This window comes from the organism of the source record quoted next, unplaced genomic scaffold (assembly GCF_019419815.1).
Source record: "Pyrus x bretschneideri cultivar Hongxiangsu unplaced genomic scaffold, Pyrus_bretschneideri_v1 Contig2, whole genome shotgun sequence".
Taxonomy (NCBI): Eukaryota; Viridiplantae; Streptophyta; class Magnoliopsida; order Rosales; family Rosaceae; genus Pyrus; species Pyrus x bretschneideri.
In genome coordinates, this window is record NW_025999501.1 from 12,641,199 (window position 1) to 12,654,151 (window position 12,953).

At 37.2% G+C, this 12,953-nt stretch overlaps 2 protein-coding genes across 2 annotated transcripts; one reads left to right on the top strand and one right to left on the bottom strand.

Moving 5' to 3' along the window:
* Window positions 1-659: 659 nt before the first annotated feature.
* Window positions 660-3,498, bottom strand: LOC103949423 (laccase-7-like). The gene is made up of 6 exons (XM_009360537.3): window positions 3,314-3,498; window positions 2,900-3,051; window positions 2,348-2,592; window positions 2,112-2,240; window positions 1,072-2,019; window positions 660-973 (listed from the first exon to the last, which is right to left on the bottom strand). Exons 1-6 carry the CDS (start codon window positions 3,401-3,403, stop codon window positions 843-845), a joined length of 1,695 nt encoding a protein of 564 aa, XP_009358812.2. The 5' UTR covers window positions 3,404-3,498; the 3' UTR covers window positions 660-842.
* Window positions 3,499-8,098: 4,600 nt separating this feature from the next.
* Window positions 8,099-10,469, top strand: LOC103949422 (transcription factor MYB1). The gene is made up of 2 exons (XM_018647982.2): window positions 8,099-8,493; window positions 9,194-10,469. Exons 1-2 carry the CDS (start codon window positions 8,196-8,198, stop codon window positions 9,979-9,981), a joined length of 1,086 nt encoding a protein of 361 aa, XP_018503498.2. The 5' UTR covers window positions 8,099-8,195; the 3' UTR covers window positions 9,982-10,469.
* The last annotated feature ends 2,484 nt before the right edge of the window (window positions 10,470-12,953 follow it).

A 12,953-nucleotide genomic window follows, 5' to 3' on the forward strand; every position in this document is an offset into this window, starting at 1 on the left:
TTAGTTCATTAAAATCGAATTTAAAAACCTCATTCCTGAGTTTCACTAAACCACAAAGACAAAGTAAACAAAACTGTTAAAAAAAATATAAGATACGATGCCATTTGACTCAACCAAAAAATTAGCAGTATAAAATATATTTCTTATTTCTATTTACCTTAACCAAATTAATTAATTAAAGGCCAGCAAGATTAGAGTTTGATATGATTACCAAAAAGACTCTAATTAATTAATTTGGTATTAGTAAACTAGAAATAAGAAAGGGAATTGTTATTAACACTCTAAAAATCTCATTCTACACTCCAAACTTTCTATATTAGGAAAGAAAAATACACTTGTGAGGAGTGTCGAATGAAATTTTTGGAGTGCCAATAATACTTCCCATAAGAAATATCCTTTATACTAGTATTTTGTCTTGGTTTGCTAAACTAGACAAACCAGTTTGTCAAATATAACTAGGTATTATACTTAACACAAATATTAAATTTCATTGTCATTCACGTGAGTCGAACATAAGACTTTTCACGTACTAATAAACAAGAATACTATTATATATGATAATTTTACTTATTGAAAAAAATATAAGGTCAGAGGTAACGAGATTAAGTAAACAAAAGGATGTCAAGTCATTCGGTGAATAAGTTAGGACACTTCAAATATGAGTAATTAAATAATCTATTGTGATTTTAGTCAAACAATGATGACCAACTTATACAATACATCTGTGACTAATTTTATTACAAAGTTATTGATTTGTAACCAAAAGAATGAAATCGACCATGATATTATAATTTAAAGAATGCAAAAAACGAAACAATATTTTGAGGTCTTCCAAACAACTTCTAACATTTGGGTAGATCAAGTGGCGGAGGAGGCAAAGTAGATTCTGGTGTCGGTCCATTTTCAACCTCAAAAGCCATGCCTAGCCCCCACGGCACATGAACGTCCAAATGACAGTGCATGTACCAGATGCCTGGGACAATAGTTTAAAACAAGTAATCAGAAATTAACTAGTACTAATATAATTAAAATACAAGACATTTAATTGATGAGGTGATTAAGAAAACTAACCTGGATTATTTGCTTGAAACCTGATCACAGCCCATCCTCCAACTGGCACACCAATTGTGTTACGTATTTGCGGATTAATGAAGTTAAATTTTTTGGGGTCATTAATCGGGTTGTAGTTACCAAACCCTTGTGCCAACACGTGGAAATTGAAGCCGTGGAGATGGATCGGATGGTTCTCGATCGCCAAAAATGCTGTGTTTTGAAGCACAATCTCCACCGTCGAATTGAACTTTAGCGTCTTGACCTTGGTCGATTTTGGCGCATATATCAGCGATAGATCGAAGCTGACATTCGTGTCCGTGTAGTCAAACTTTATCGGAGGTTCGTTAGGAAAATCTCTGGTGTAAACCCCGCTCACGTTGTTAAATTGTGCTTCCATCATGGATGTATTGCTCGGGAGCACGAATGACTCGTTGTTCATGCTAGCGGACAATCGGTTAAAGAGTGGGCCCTGACATGTGGCATTTTCGGGACACACTTCCAAGTTCACGCTGATTGTCACGAACATGCGCTCGTCCACCTGTAGTGGGACCGGGACCCACTGGGGCCCACCGGCGAGGCCAGTGATATTACTATAGAACTTGTGGGCCAACGGCGTGTCTCGAGGGTTAGGTAAGGGCGGCATTATGGGGGTTGATGACTTGGAGTTCTTGTAAACAATGATGCCTCTAGTGGTCGTGTTATCAAAGCCGATGTTCGCGCTAGCATACGGAGTGGCAGCCATGTAATAAGATCCGATAGGTTGATTGAATTTGACGAGAACGTCAGTGGTCTGACCGGGTCCAGTAACCACCACGTCCGTGACATAAGGTGTGGTGTAGGTGGCGTCGATGGCAACAACTGTCATGTTGTGATTAGCTATATTGAAGAAGAGTTGGTTATTGAGTGCAACGTTGATTAGGCGTAGGAGGTAGGTATTTCCTCTCACCACATTGAGCTGATATGTCTCTGATAAATTAATGTTAAAATTGTTAATATTCATCATGCAAAAGTAATATAAAAATAAATAAATTTAAGTGCATGCATGCATGGTTACATACGATTTTGAGAGCAGTCGTATAGATCGCCGGGAAGTCCATTTATGATGTAAGCATTTGAACCGTTAGGAGCAATTCCGGTAGCTAGGCCTTCTTCCTCAATGTCAACAACATTACCATTGTACCACTCTCCTGCAATTCCATCAAACAGTTTATAATTAGTCATAAAAATCAATGTTTAAGTGCGTTTCATGATTAATGTAAACTAAGTTGAATTGTATAGTTTGATTGTTAATTACCCAATAAGATGGGAACTTCTTTGGCTGGCTTGGGGAAGGGGAAGGATCGACCGACTTTCGGGTGGATTATGAGTGCTCCGTGGACGGTTGCGCGGAGCCACGACACGTGGGCATGCCACCAAAGGGTGCCTTCTTGTCCGGTGATATTAAATTTATATGTAAAGCTTTGTCCAGGGTGTATAGGGCATTGAGTTACATATGCAGGTCCATCCGCCCATGCACTCAGAAGCTGAAAGATTCCATGCCTGCATTAAGAAAGAAACTATAAAACATTAACAAAACATAACCCAACATTCCCCGGGGGGGTTTGCTAATCCAGGAAAAAAAAAAAAAAAAAAGACTAAGAAAATATGGATATGCATTTTGTTCTAAGTAATGTGATTTAGATACACATAACTAACACACTCTCTAATACATGTGATTCCCAAATTTGATAGGTGATCTTTCTTGAAATGCAGCTGTGTGCTTCAGTAAGTGCTCCCAAATACAATTCCTTTTGTTCTAGAATATGTAGAGTGGCAAATGGTTTTGGAAATGTAAACTAATAATTACCAGTGAATAGTAATGTTGTAGGGTGACTGGTTTAAAACGTGGACAACAAGTGTGTCTCCATCTCGTGCATAGATAGTTGGTCCTGGATAGCTTCCATTTACTACAGTAATCGATTGATTTCGGCACAGTCGGCTAACAGTCAAGTTGTTCACCTGAAGCAATAGAAATTAAGAAAAAAAAATATAATTACTATTATTCAAAGGAAACATTCAAATAATTAGTAAGGAAATATGCATGGTAAACCAAGGATCTCAAAGGGCTCGTTTAAATATTGTTTCTAAAAACCGCTTCAATGACTAACAAATATTTCAATTTTTCCGTCAAATTGAATTAGAAGTAATTTTCGACGTGAGAATGCACTTTTAGCCATTCTGGAAACATTCGTGAGCATACCCAAATTGAGGCCAGACTTACATTAAAAGAATGCTCAACAATTGCACCAGAGGCTACTGAGGAAGCCAAAAGAGTTAGAGCACAAGCTAGCAGAAAGACTAAGCGTGCCATATGGGAACAAATTAAAGAGCTAGCTGAAGGGGAAATGAGAAGTTTGAGAATTGTGTACTGTTATGAAGATATTGTATCTCTTGTGATATCTCAGAGGTGGATATATGTTATGTTTATATAGGCATTTGGAAAGAAGTTGGGGACCTATTATTTCCACGATTAGGTGACAAATTAGGCAATAAATTGGTATTTGTTTGGTATCATGTATCCAGCTAACAGTTTGATTAAGTTGGCGATTCATCAGAGAATGCTAGCATTAAGATATGAACGGACATCAAGTCAGAAACTTGGTTCTTCAAGCACAAACCATGTTGAATAAGATCCTTTGGACCGTGACCAAACTACGTACTTTACAGGCTGACGAAGTATAAAAAGGGGAACTCCCGCGGGGTATTAGAAGAATTGGATTTGAATTCTCAATGTAAACATAGTAGGACATGTTCTCGCTGAATAATTCAGCTCGGAAGAACGTTGACATTGGAAATACTAATTTATACAAGGGGAAAAGTTCGTGTGTGTGTGTGTGTGTGTGTGTAAATTTCTTTTTCTTTTTTTAATTTAATTTAGGAGGAATTCTCTGAAGAATTAAGGATAATACTTGCATTCCCATATGGGGATGTACATATCTACTATTTCCGAATAATATATCTTTAGTCGAATAAAATCAATGATAAAAAATATTTAATTTATTAATTTTCATTTGAAGATCACTTATACAAAAAATCATTCAAATTGGAGATCTTTAGTCATCCAAATGTTTCAAAATAAATAGACAGGTTATCATGAATATGGTACTTGATATATACATTGTCGATTTTTTCTATATATTAAATGACTGAATGATCTCCGATTAAAATATTTTTTGTATGGGTGATCTTCAATAAAGATGAAGAAATTGAACAATTCTGTTTATAAAATTTATACGACCAAGATACGTTATTAGTAAGGGGCTCATGCCCCCAAAGGGGAATGCAAGTATTATCTATAAATTAAAAGGTTTATTTTTAGCTACTCTGAGTACTCTATACAAAGTTTAATTTTTATCCCTACATTATATATTTGTCTATTTCAACTGTTTATCGCATTCTGTTTAACTTTTAGTACTCATCATTTGTGTCCTACTTTATCGCATTCTGTTTAACTCTTAGTACTCATCATTTTTGTCCTACTTATCTCATTCCGTAAACTAAATCGAAAGATAGGTTGATTTAGCTGTTGTGTCAGGGAAGAGGGACTCAATTGGTTTTTTAAGCTCATTTTCTCATTTGGTGAAACCCTAAACCACTACACGTTCATTCCAATATTGACCTATTAAAATCACAGAAGTTAAACAAAATATCTACAAGTCACATCACAGATATCGTCAACCTTATTTTAGTCATCATGTCATATTCAAAAGAAACGTTTTGATCCTTGAAGTTGTCGTGGTCAATATGCATGGGGTGCAGTTGTTGGCAAAAATAATTCCGACTAAAAGCGACTTTGCCTTGGCATTCAAGAATCAACACCGTTCATGCCGGTATCGTGGATGAATAAACATTACTATCCAAGAAATTTATATTATCCGTTTTTAAGTGATATTATCAAGAAATGTTTAACAGTCACATGCCGATGCAATTTACTAATTTGCCATATCATGTCCCGCGAGGATGGATGCACATGAGGACCAAAATGGTCACAAAATTATTCGGAGTTTGAAAAAAAAAAATATATATATATATATATATATATATATATATCAGGATCTTTTGAGAAATCTCTGAATATTGGTACCAGTTCTTTTTGTACATGTCAAGTGTTTGATATAATACCTGTTATGCATATCTCAACAGGTTGTGTTGACAAGACTCGACAACTTCTCTCAATATCACTAATCAGATTACTTTAGAATATGTCGATATATGTTGACATGTATTCAACGTGGTTTGGTAGATGACAACAAACCTACCAAATGTTCGACAAAATGTCTCAATAAATAAACTAAAACTAATTTTTTTGCACGCTTTGCGCTCTATTTTTATTTAAAACACTTGAACCTTAATATATAAGATCCCAAAATTTGAATCCTAAATCCAACACAGATGTGCAGTACAATTGCAAAAGTGAGTAATATATAAACAACAATATTTATTAAATACTTTAATTGCCTTTGTCGCCTTCTCATTTATACATGTCAACTTTACGCGGTTGATGATTTGGTGAGAAATTGAAAATATATCAGGACAAAAAATACTGGAAGAACCCTAAAAATTCACACGCGTAAAGACCTTTGAAATTGATCGAGTCCACATATAGAGGTGGGCTAATTAGGTGCTTTTCTTTTGTTTCTTCCAACAATTTATTATTTTACATAAATTAAATAAAAACTTCTTGATGATTAAGAGAAAGAAGACTATTCTACATAAAAAATAAAAAAAAATAAAAAAAAAAAGACTAAGAAGTTGATTCGGTGGAAAGTGGCAACGAAGATTTGGTTTTTCGACGTATGTTTTGCGCGTAAACTCTGTTCATTTTACTATCAAATATTATATTTTGATCAAAACAGTCAATTATGTACAGTTTTTTTTTTTTTAACGACTATAGAACGAAGACTAAAAAATTATAATTAAAATACTTTGTTCAACTGAAAATTTAGACTATTTTAAAAAATTAATAATTATAAGAATAATCATAATAACAAATTCGAACATCAAAAAATGCTTCCTAATTTAATCAAGTCCCGAAAACATCTTTCACCGTGAAGGATTTGCAAGCAAGCCAAAACTTATTTTTTTATTTATTAACATATGTACTACAAAAATTAATTATATACAAAATAATTAATATATTTTCTCAAAATGGGGTGGGTTTGGTTCAAGGTTAAGCGCCATCCAGCCCCTCCCCGAACACCATAACAAAAAATTTCTCCAAGTTCATCTCCATCCCCGCTTTTTATCTTTCATACCAAACCCATTCGAGGCGAAACCCCACGGGAACACAAACCCGTGTGGAAAATTGGTAGGCCTACATCTATATCTTATTTTACATTTCCAAAGATGTAGCGCGGATTCTTATTTGATGATAGATATGTAAGTCTAGATCATATTTACTTTTCTTTCTTTGATTGGTGAAGCCATCTCCGAAATGAGTGTGTAAATACTCAAGTAAATGACACGTTAGGTCCTCATATGATGATGTAGAAATAATTAGTGAAGTCATCTCGTCTAGTTGTCAAAATGAGCGAAAGTCTCAAAATGTACGGAATAGTGCATTGATAGTAAAACTCATAAAACCTCGTTATGATAAAACCCAAGGTGAGACAAAAACTCATAGTGTAAGGAGAAAAGTGAGAAGTTGCATTAAGTCAAAACTAAATGCCTTCAGGAATCAAGTAGAATGCACACAAGGGTATGACCAGCCCAAAATGGGTATCTCGTTAAAATCTCGTCAGGTAATAAAAACTCAGTAGGAAAAATGCTCTTAATCCTAGGGAAAAAGAGTACATTAAGCTCAAGAGTATACTTCTGGAGACTCCTCTTGAGTTTGACAGAACTTCCAAATGAGAACTACAAGCATTGCAAATGAGATAGTTATACTTATTGTTGAGAGTTGTCCCGCATCGGTGAGGGACAATATTTGCTATGTGCTTATATGATCTTGGGTTACTCCTCATATTACCAACTGGTTTTATGGTGGAACCTCAATTTCATCATGGTATCAGAGCAAGGTTGTCCACGTGTGAAGCCCAACGGCCACACGCGCTCCACGTCACCCAATTGTTGTCCACGTGTAGGCTTGAAAATCCGCCACATGTGTGGGGGCGCGTTGAGAGTTGTCCTACATCGATGAGGGACAAGGTTTGCTATGTACTTATATGATATTGGGCTACTCCCCATATTGCCAATTGGTTTTATGGTGGAACCTCAATTTCATAATTTACCAATTCCTCGGGTAAACTTCTAGAAGGTTGACTTTGGTAGTGACTTCAAGAAGAGGTCAGCAAGGTTGTCTTGGGATCGGATTTGTTTGACTTCAATCTTTTGATGCTTTGTTGATGAGATAACAGCACAATAACTTTATTGATGTATTATGTCTTAATATGGTTGATACATGCGACATTGTCTCAACGGTGGATAAAAACCGCAGGTATTTTGAATATACTCAACAAGAGCTCTCAACCATGTCTCTCAAGTTTGGCGTGGTGAGGTGCGGTAAGTCTTGGAACAATTCGAAGATTTCTCAACTAAGGTCCATTTTGTGGACCTCCAAAATGTTGCAGTATTTCCAAAAAGTAAAGACACAACCACGTGGAAATGTGCCTTGTGCGGATAACCATTGGTAACATAACAAATAAGGCAAGAATCATTTTAAGAATCAAGGGGTTGAATCTGTTATAGACGCGTAAGAATAAGCCCAAATTCGTAATACCTTCAGGGTAAAGGAAAAAGTCTTTAAAATTCTCAACTTAATAAAATCTTATAAAATCCATAATTTTTTTTTTAAAAACACCTAAATTTGAATGTACTCTTCAAAATTCTAAATGTCTATTAAAATCCTAAACCACTATTCTTCATAACCTTTGTTAAATTTCCGCGGAGGGCGCAAAGGTAAATTTATGACAAAACACCTCAGATATTCGAAAGAAAAACAGAAAATCCAGAAAACAATTGTCGTATAAAGTCTTTTGTCGTGTCAACAGCAACAGTAGTAGTACTAGTAGTCTACTCTTGTAGTTAAGTCAGGTAGGTAGTCGAGTACGAGTACGGTCATCCACTTCCAATTCCAAACACCAACAAATCAAAACAGGATAGAGATGGAAACGGAAGTCGCCGACCACCCCGCCGCCGTCGATATCGACGCCGGATACGGCGGAGGAGATAGCGGCGAAGAGGCTGTGGCGGGAGGCGGAAGCCGTAGGAAATCGGGGCGTGACAACGTGAAGGGTCCTTGGTCTCCGGAAGAAGACGCGGTGCTGACCCGGTTGGTGAGTAATTTCGGGGCGAGGAATTGGAGCTTGATCGCCCGAGGAATCGACGGACGATCCGGCAAGTCTTGCCGCCTGCGGTGGTGTAATCAGCTCGACCCCGCCGTCAAGCGCAAGCCCTTTACTGGTATGTACACTTTGTTCTAAACTGAACCCTAAAATTCTTTAATCAAATGTATGATATTCTAACTTTGAATTTCGAATTGAGGGTTTTGCTGCTTTTGCAGCCTTTTCATTAAGATTTTGTTTCAAGCGATTTACTGAACGAGATTCAATTTGATTTCAAGTTGGGTTTTTGCACTATCTGTTTGAGCACAATGTTAACAAGCTTTCGCATTTGACCATGATTCAGACAGTGTTCTGTATACGTTTGGAGAATTTCGTGTGATGTTTTGTTTGGTCGTGAGTTTGATTCAATCGTTACCTGCCCCGAATCGGACTGTGTTGTTATTCACATGTTCTGCTAGGCTTTCTCGTATTACCTAAATAGAATACATCAATGTGTAGCATACATTGCTGAATTAAACGGCTGTTCTGCGCTTAAGAATCTAAGAGAATTTAACGGATTGATATGAGCTACTGAAAAGACTATGTATATAATACGTTGATGTATAGTAGGAGGGATCTACCTCAAGAACAGGCACACTTGAGTTGTTACATGTAATATGCATATTCGGTTAGTGGAATTGTGCATTATGTTGAAATCTGATATCATATAATTTCAATCTTATCACTTTCTTCCGTCGGCTATCCAGCCCATTTGTCATGAATTCATGTCTACATGAGTCTTCCTGGAGAAGAAGGCTGATGGTTTTGAATTGTTTCAGATGAGGAGGATAGGATGATAGTTGCAGCCCATGCAATCCATGGAAACAAATGGGCTGCAATTGCTCGGCTTCTACCAGGGAGGACGGATAATGCCATAAAAAACCATTGGAATTCCACACTAAAGCGCCGGTGCATGGACCCTGACAGAATAAAGTTAGAATCTGGTAATATGGTTGAAGATGTTAGCTGTGACAAAACAAAAGGATCATCTGAAGAGACCTTCTCGTATGGGGACGTCAATTCGTCTAAATCTATGGAAGGAAGAGAAGTCAGTTCTTTAGAGCATATGGATGATCAAGATGAATACAATGGGTCATCGGAAGTTCAGTTTAGTCATGAAGCCACCGAACAGCCTACTCTCTTTAGGCCAATGGCAAGGATCAGTGCTTTTAGTGTATATAACCAATCAAATAGCCAGGAGCCTGCATCATCATTCCCCAGGCCGATTCCAGTGCAAGGACCTCTTGTTCAAGCATCAAAACTAGATGTTGGCATAAATAAGTTTCTCGAAGGAGTTTATGGTGAGCGATCAGTGCCTGATCAGTGTGGCCACGGTTGCTGTCGTGCACAGAGTGGTATGAACTTTCAAAACACGTTGTTGGGGCCAGAACTTGTGGAATTCTCCGAGCCTCCCTTGTTTCCAAGTTTCGAATTGGCTGCAATTGCCACAGATATAAGTAACCTTGCTTGGCTTAAAAGTGGGTTGGAGAATAACAGTGTAAGAGCAGTGGGTGAAACGGCTGGTAGAATAACAACTCATGGGTCAAGACCTAACGGGGCGTTTTGAGTAGAGTAGAATGAATCATCTTTTTCGCATTGACAAGAGAAAGGATAGGCTAATGGGCATGAAGTCAAATGTGCTATCAACCTAAGAGCCACGGATAAGAGAAAGGTTCAAAATTTTCTTTAAGAAACTTTCAATAACCTTTTGGCCTGGGTTCCTGAATGTTGTACGACTTAATAGCTGATGCATTGTGTCGGAGGCATACTTGCGATGTAAAAGCATGATGAAGAAATTTGTTTCTCTAGCAGACGCAGTGGCATGAGTTCACAGTTCCATCCATATGTTCAAATGGAAAATGTAACTTGTTAATTCAGTAGAAAGGTGCGAACATCGCCTCTCCGTTCATTCCATATGCTTGTAGTTATTTAGCTCAACAGAACTTGAAGCAACTCTTTTCAACTCAAGAAACTCTCTCCCTTGTAGCCGCTGTCAGCTTAGAAAATATGTTTCATTGTTTCTGTTGTTCAATCTATATTCGGCATATTACTTAACATCCATCTTCTCTTTTGTCTCTCTTTGGAGAATCATGCGTTTCCAGCTTTTTGACATATGAAAAGATAGCTTGCACATATTAACACTTCCAGGTTTATTGGGCATCCTCAAAACTCAAGTTCTTTTTAACGTTTAATTACTTGTCATGAGATGTTTCGTTTAAGATCTCTCCTTTCCTAATACCAACCCAAATTCTTAGGTCCGATTGGGGGGACCAAGTCATCCGTACGATCTATAGACAAAATATGAGCCTCTGTATTGTGGTCCAACCGACCTCACACTCATCTTTTGTGTAATGGGGACGCAACTTGCCCCACCCAAGGGATATATCTCAGGAGAAAAAACTTGCGTAGGGTACCCGATCAATCATCTGTTGGAAGCCTCTAACAAAAACATGATACCCCTGCATTTTTATCACACTCAACTTCACGTTGATCCCACCATGTGTGGGAGATCTCATAGTTAGTTAGCCCTACCGAAGCTTTCGGGTCCTACCCAAATGGATAACTAGGAAGAATGACTAGTTTGAATCCAACTTATTGAGAGGACTCAGAGGAGCAACAAAACCAGCTCCAAAGTGTAGCAGGGGAGAGAAAGAAACAAGTAATTAAAACACAAGTAAGACGGCGGAGGTTCAAACTCTGTCAGTAACAAACTAATTTTAACTTAACAACAATATCGCTCAACTCAAAACCAGAAAAAACAAAAAACGAAAGTAGACCCAGAAGATGGATGGTGTCCTCCAAGCCCCTCCTCTCCTTTTTCACTGTAATGTAGCTGTCGAGTCGACAAAGTGTCCCATAAGGGGGAAGTTATTAGATATAGGGCAGCCCTACCACGATGTACTATATGACCTTCCTCAAGGAGTACTTGCTCCTCTTTCAATTTCTAGATGGAGGATGTGGGTCGGTTCCACCGGGAAGATATCCTCTTCTGATCTCTCCCACCAATCAATTAATCTGAGTTATTGAAATTTGATCCAACGGTTACAAACAAGGGGTTCCTTTAAAATATAATAATTTTAGCTGCTGAATCAAATTTTAAAGGAGAGGGAGATCCAAAGAGGATCTCTTCCCGGTTCCACCCACACTGCACATGTGAGAAAGGCTTGATTTGGTACTGAGGTGATTCTGAAAAAAGCTGGTATAAAAAAAAGCTGGAAGCTGTTTTTTTGTTTGGTAAACATTTAGCTTCAGTTTTTTTTCACAGTTTTGGGTGAAAAAAAGCCAAAAACAAGAAGCTGCAAAACTCAGCTTTGAAAAATCGGCTTTTTTTTCACATCTATTTTACATAAAAGTTTACCAAACACTATAATACTGTTTTTTTTTTCAAAAGCACTTTTACAAAAAAAAGTTTACCAAACACTCTTCTACTTTATTTTACATCTGCTTATTCTCATAACACAGTAGAAACAGTTTTTTTTCAAAGTATAGCAGTACCAAACCAGCGCAAGATATATAAAGCAAATTCGAAATGGTGCGTTTGGTCTGCTAATTGGTGTTGTTGGCTTGCTAATTATTTCGTCATGTAAGTATAAAGCAATCCGAAACGGTGCGTTTGGTTTGCTATTTGGTGTTATTGGCTTGCCAATTATTTTGTCATGTGAGAGTGGATAACGGAAGACAAAGCTTTTCTGTCATGAGATGGAGGAATCAAAGGATGACCCGCAACACAAGGAAGGAAGATCATTAAAGCTAAAAGGAAAAGTACAAGAGAGGATGAGATTCCAACTCCTTACCTAACTATATATTTTTAATTCCATTACAATATTTGCAATCACCCTTCTAAAATAACCCGTTAAACCACCAAAATAAAATTAGTTAACAATCTGTTCGAGTTGGAGAGACAAATTCTAAGGTGCAGACATCCAAATGACATGGTAACCCACCTTCGCACACAGTTTTTCGTATCTGATATTTTATATAAGCGTTTGGATACATAACTCTTCTCTAAAAGTAATCGAGAATAACTAAGAATGAGTCCTTGTAGAATACAAAGCATTTTCCTTACCATTATGATGCATTTAGCACTTGAAAACACAAATGTTTTCAAAAAGAAGAAAAAAACAAAGGAGATTTTAAAGGCCATTCCCATTCCGAGTTGGTTCGTTGGAACTTTAGGAGATGAATCTGCTTGGCAACTTACCAGAATTGGAATGTAGCTCTTTCCAAATTTTCTACTCCATTTTCCTTTTTACATAAGATTTAATTTTTTATGGTAAATTGTTTTACTTTTTTGTTCTACACGCAAAGGCAAGATTACATAGGCGACACGGACCATGAGGTGGTCCCACCCCCAGTCAACTTCATCATTACTGGGAAATTCCAACCTCCAAAATTAATAAAAAATAAAAATAAAAAAAATAATACATTCCTCTGCTTATATCCACAATCTAGGGTCTTGATTTCGTCCATTTCATCGTTCGGTTAATAGCACCCGAAAATAGACGGCCATGATCCCTGCATGAAAACACTAGGTGGTAA

Coding starts and splice junctions, on each gene's coding strand:
- LOC103949423 (XM_009360537.3), bottom strand. CDS start 3,403: ATGGCACGCTTAGTCTTTCTGCTAGCTTGTGCTCTAACTCTTTTGGCT. Junction 3,052..3,313: donor TTGTTGAGCATTCTTTTAAT/GTAAGTCTGGCC, acceptor CTATTGCTTCAG/GTGAACAACTTGACTGTTAG. Junction 2,593..2,899: donor TACAACATTACTATTCACTG/GTAATTATTAGT, acceptor TTCTTAATGCAG/GCATGGAATCTTTCAGCTTC.
- LOC103949422 (XM_018647982.2), top strand. CDS start 8,196: ATGGAAACGGAAGTCGCCGACCACCCCGCCGCCGTCGATATCGACGCC. Junction 8,494..9,193: donor CAAGCGCAAGCCCTTTACTG/GTATGTACACTT, acceptor GAATTGTTTCAG/ATGAGGAGGATAGGATGATA.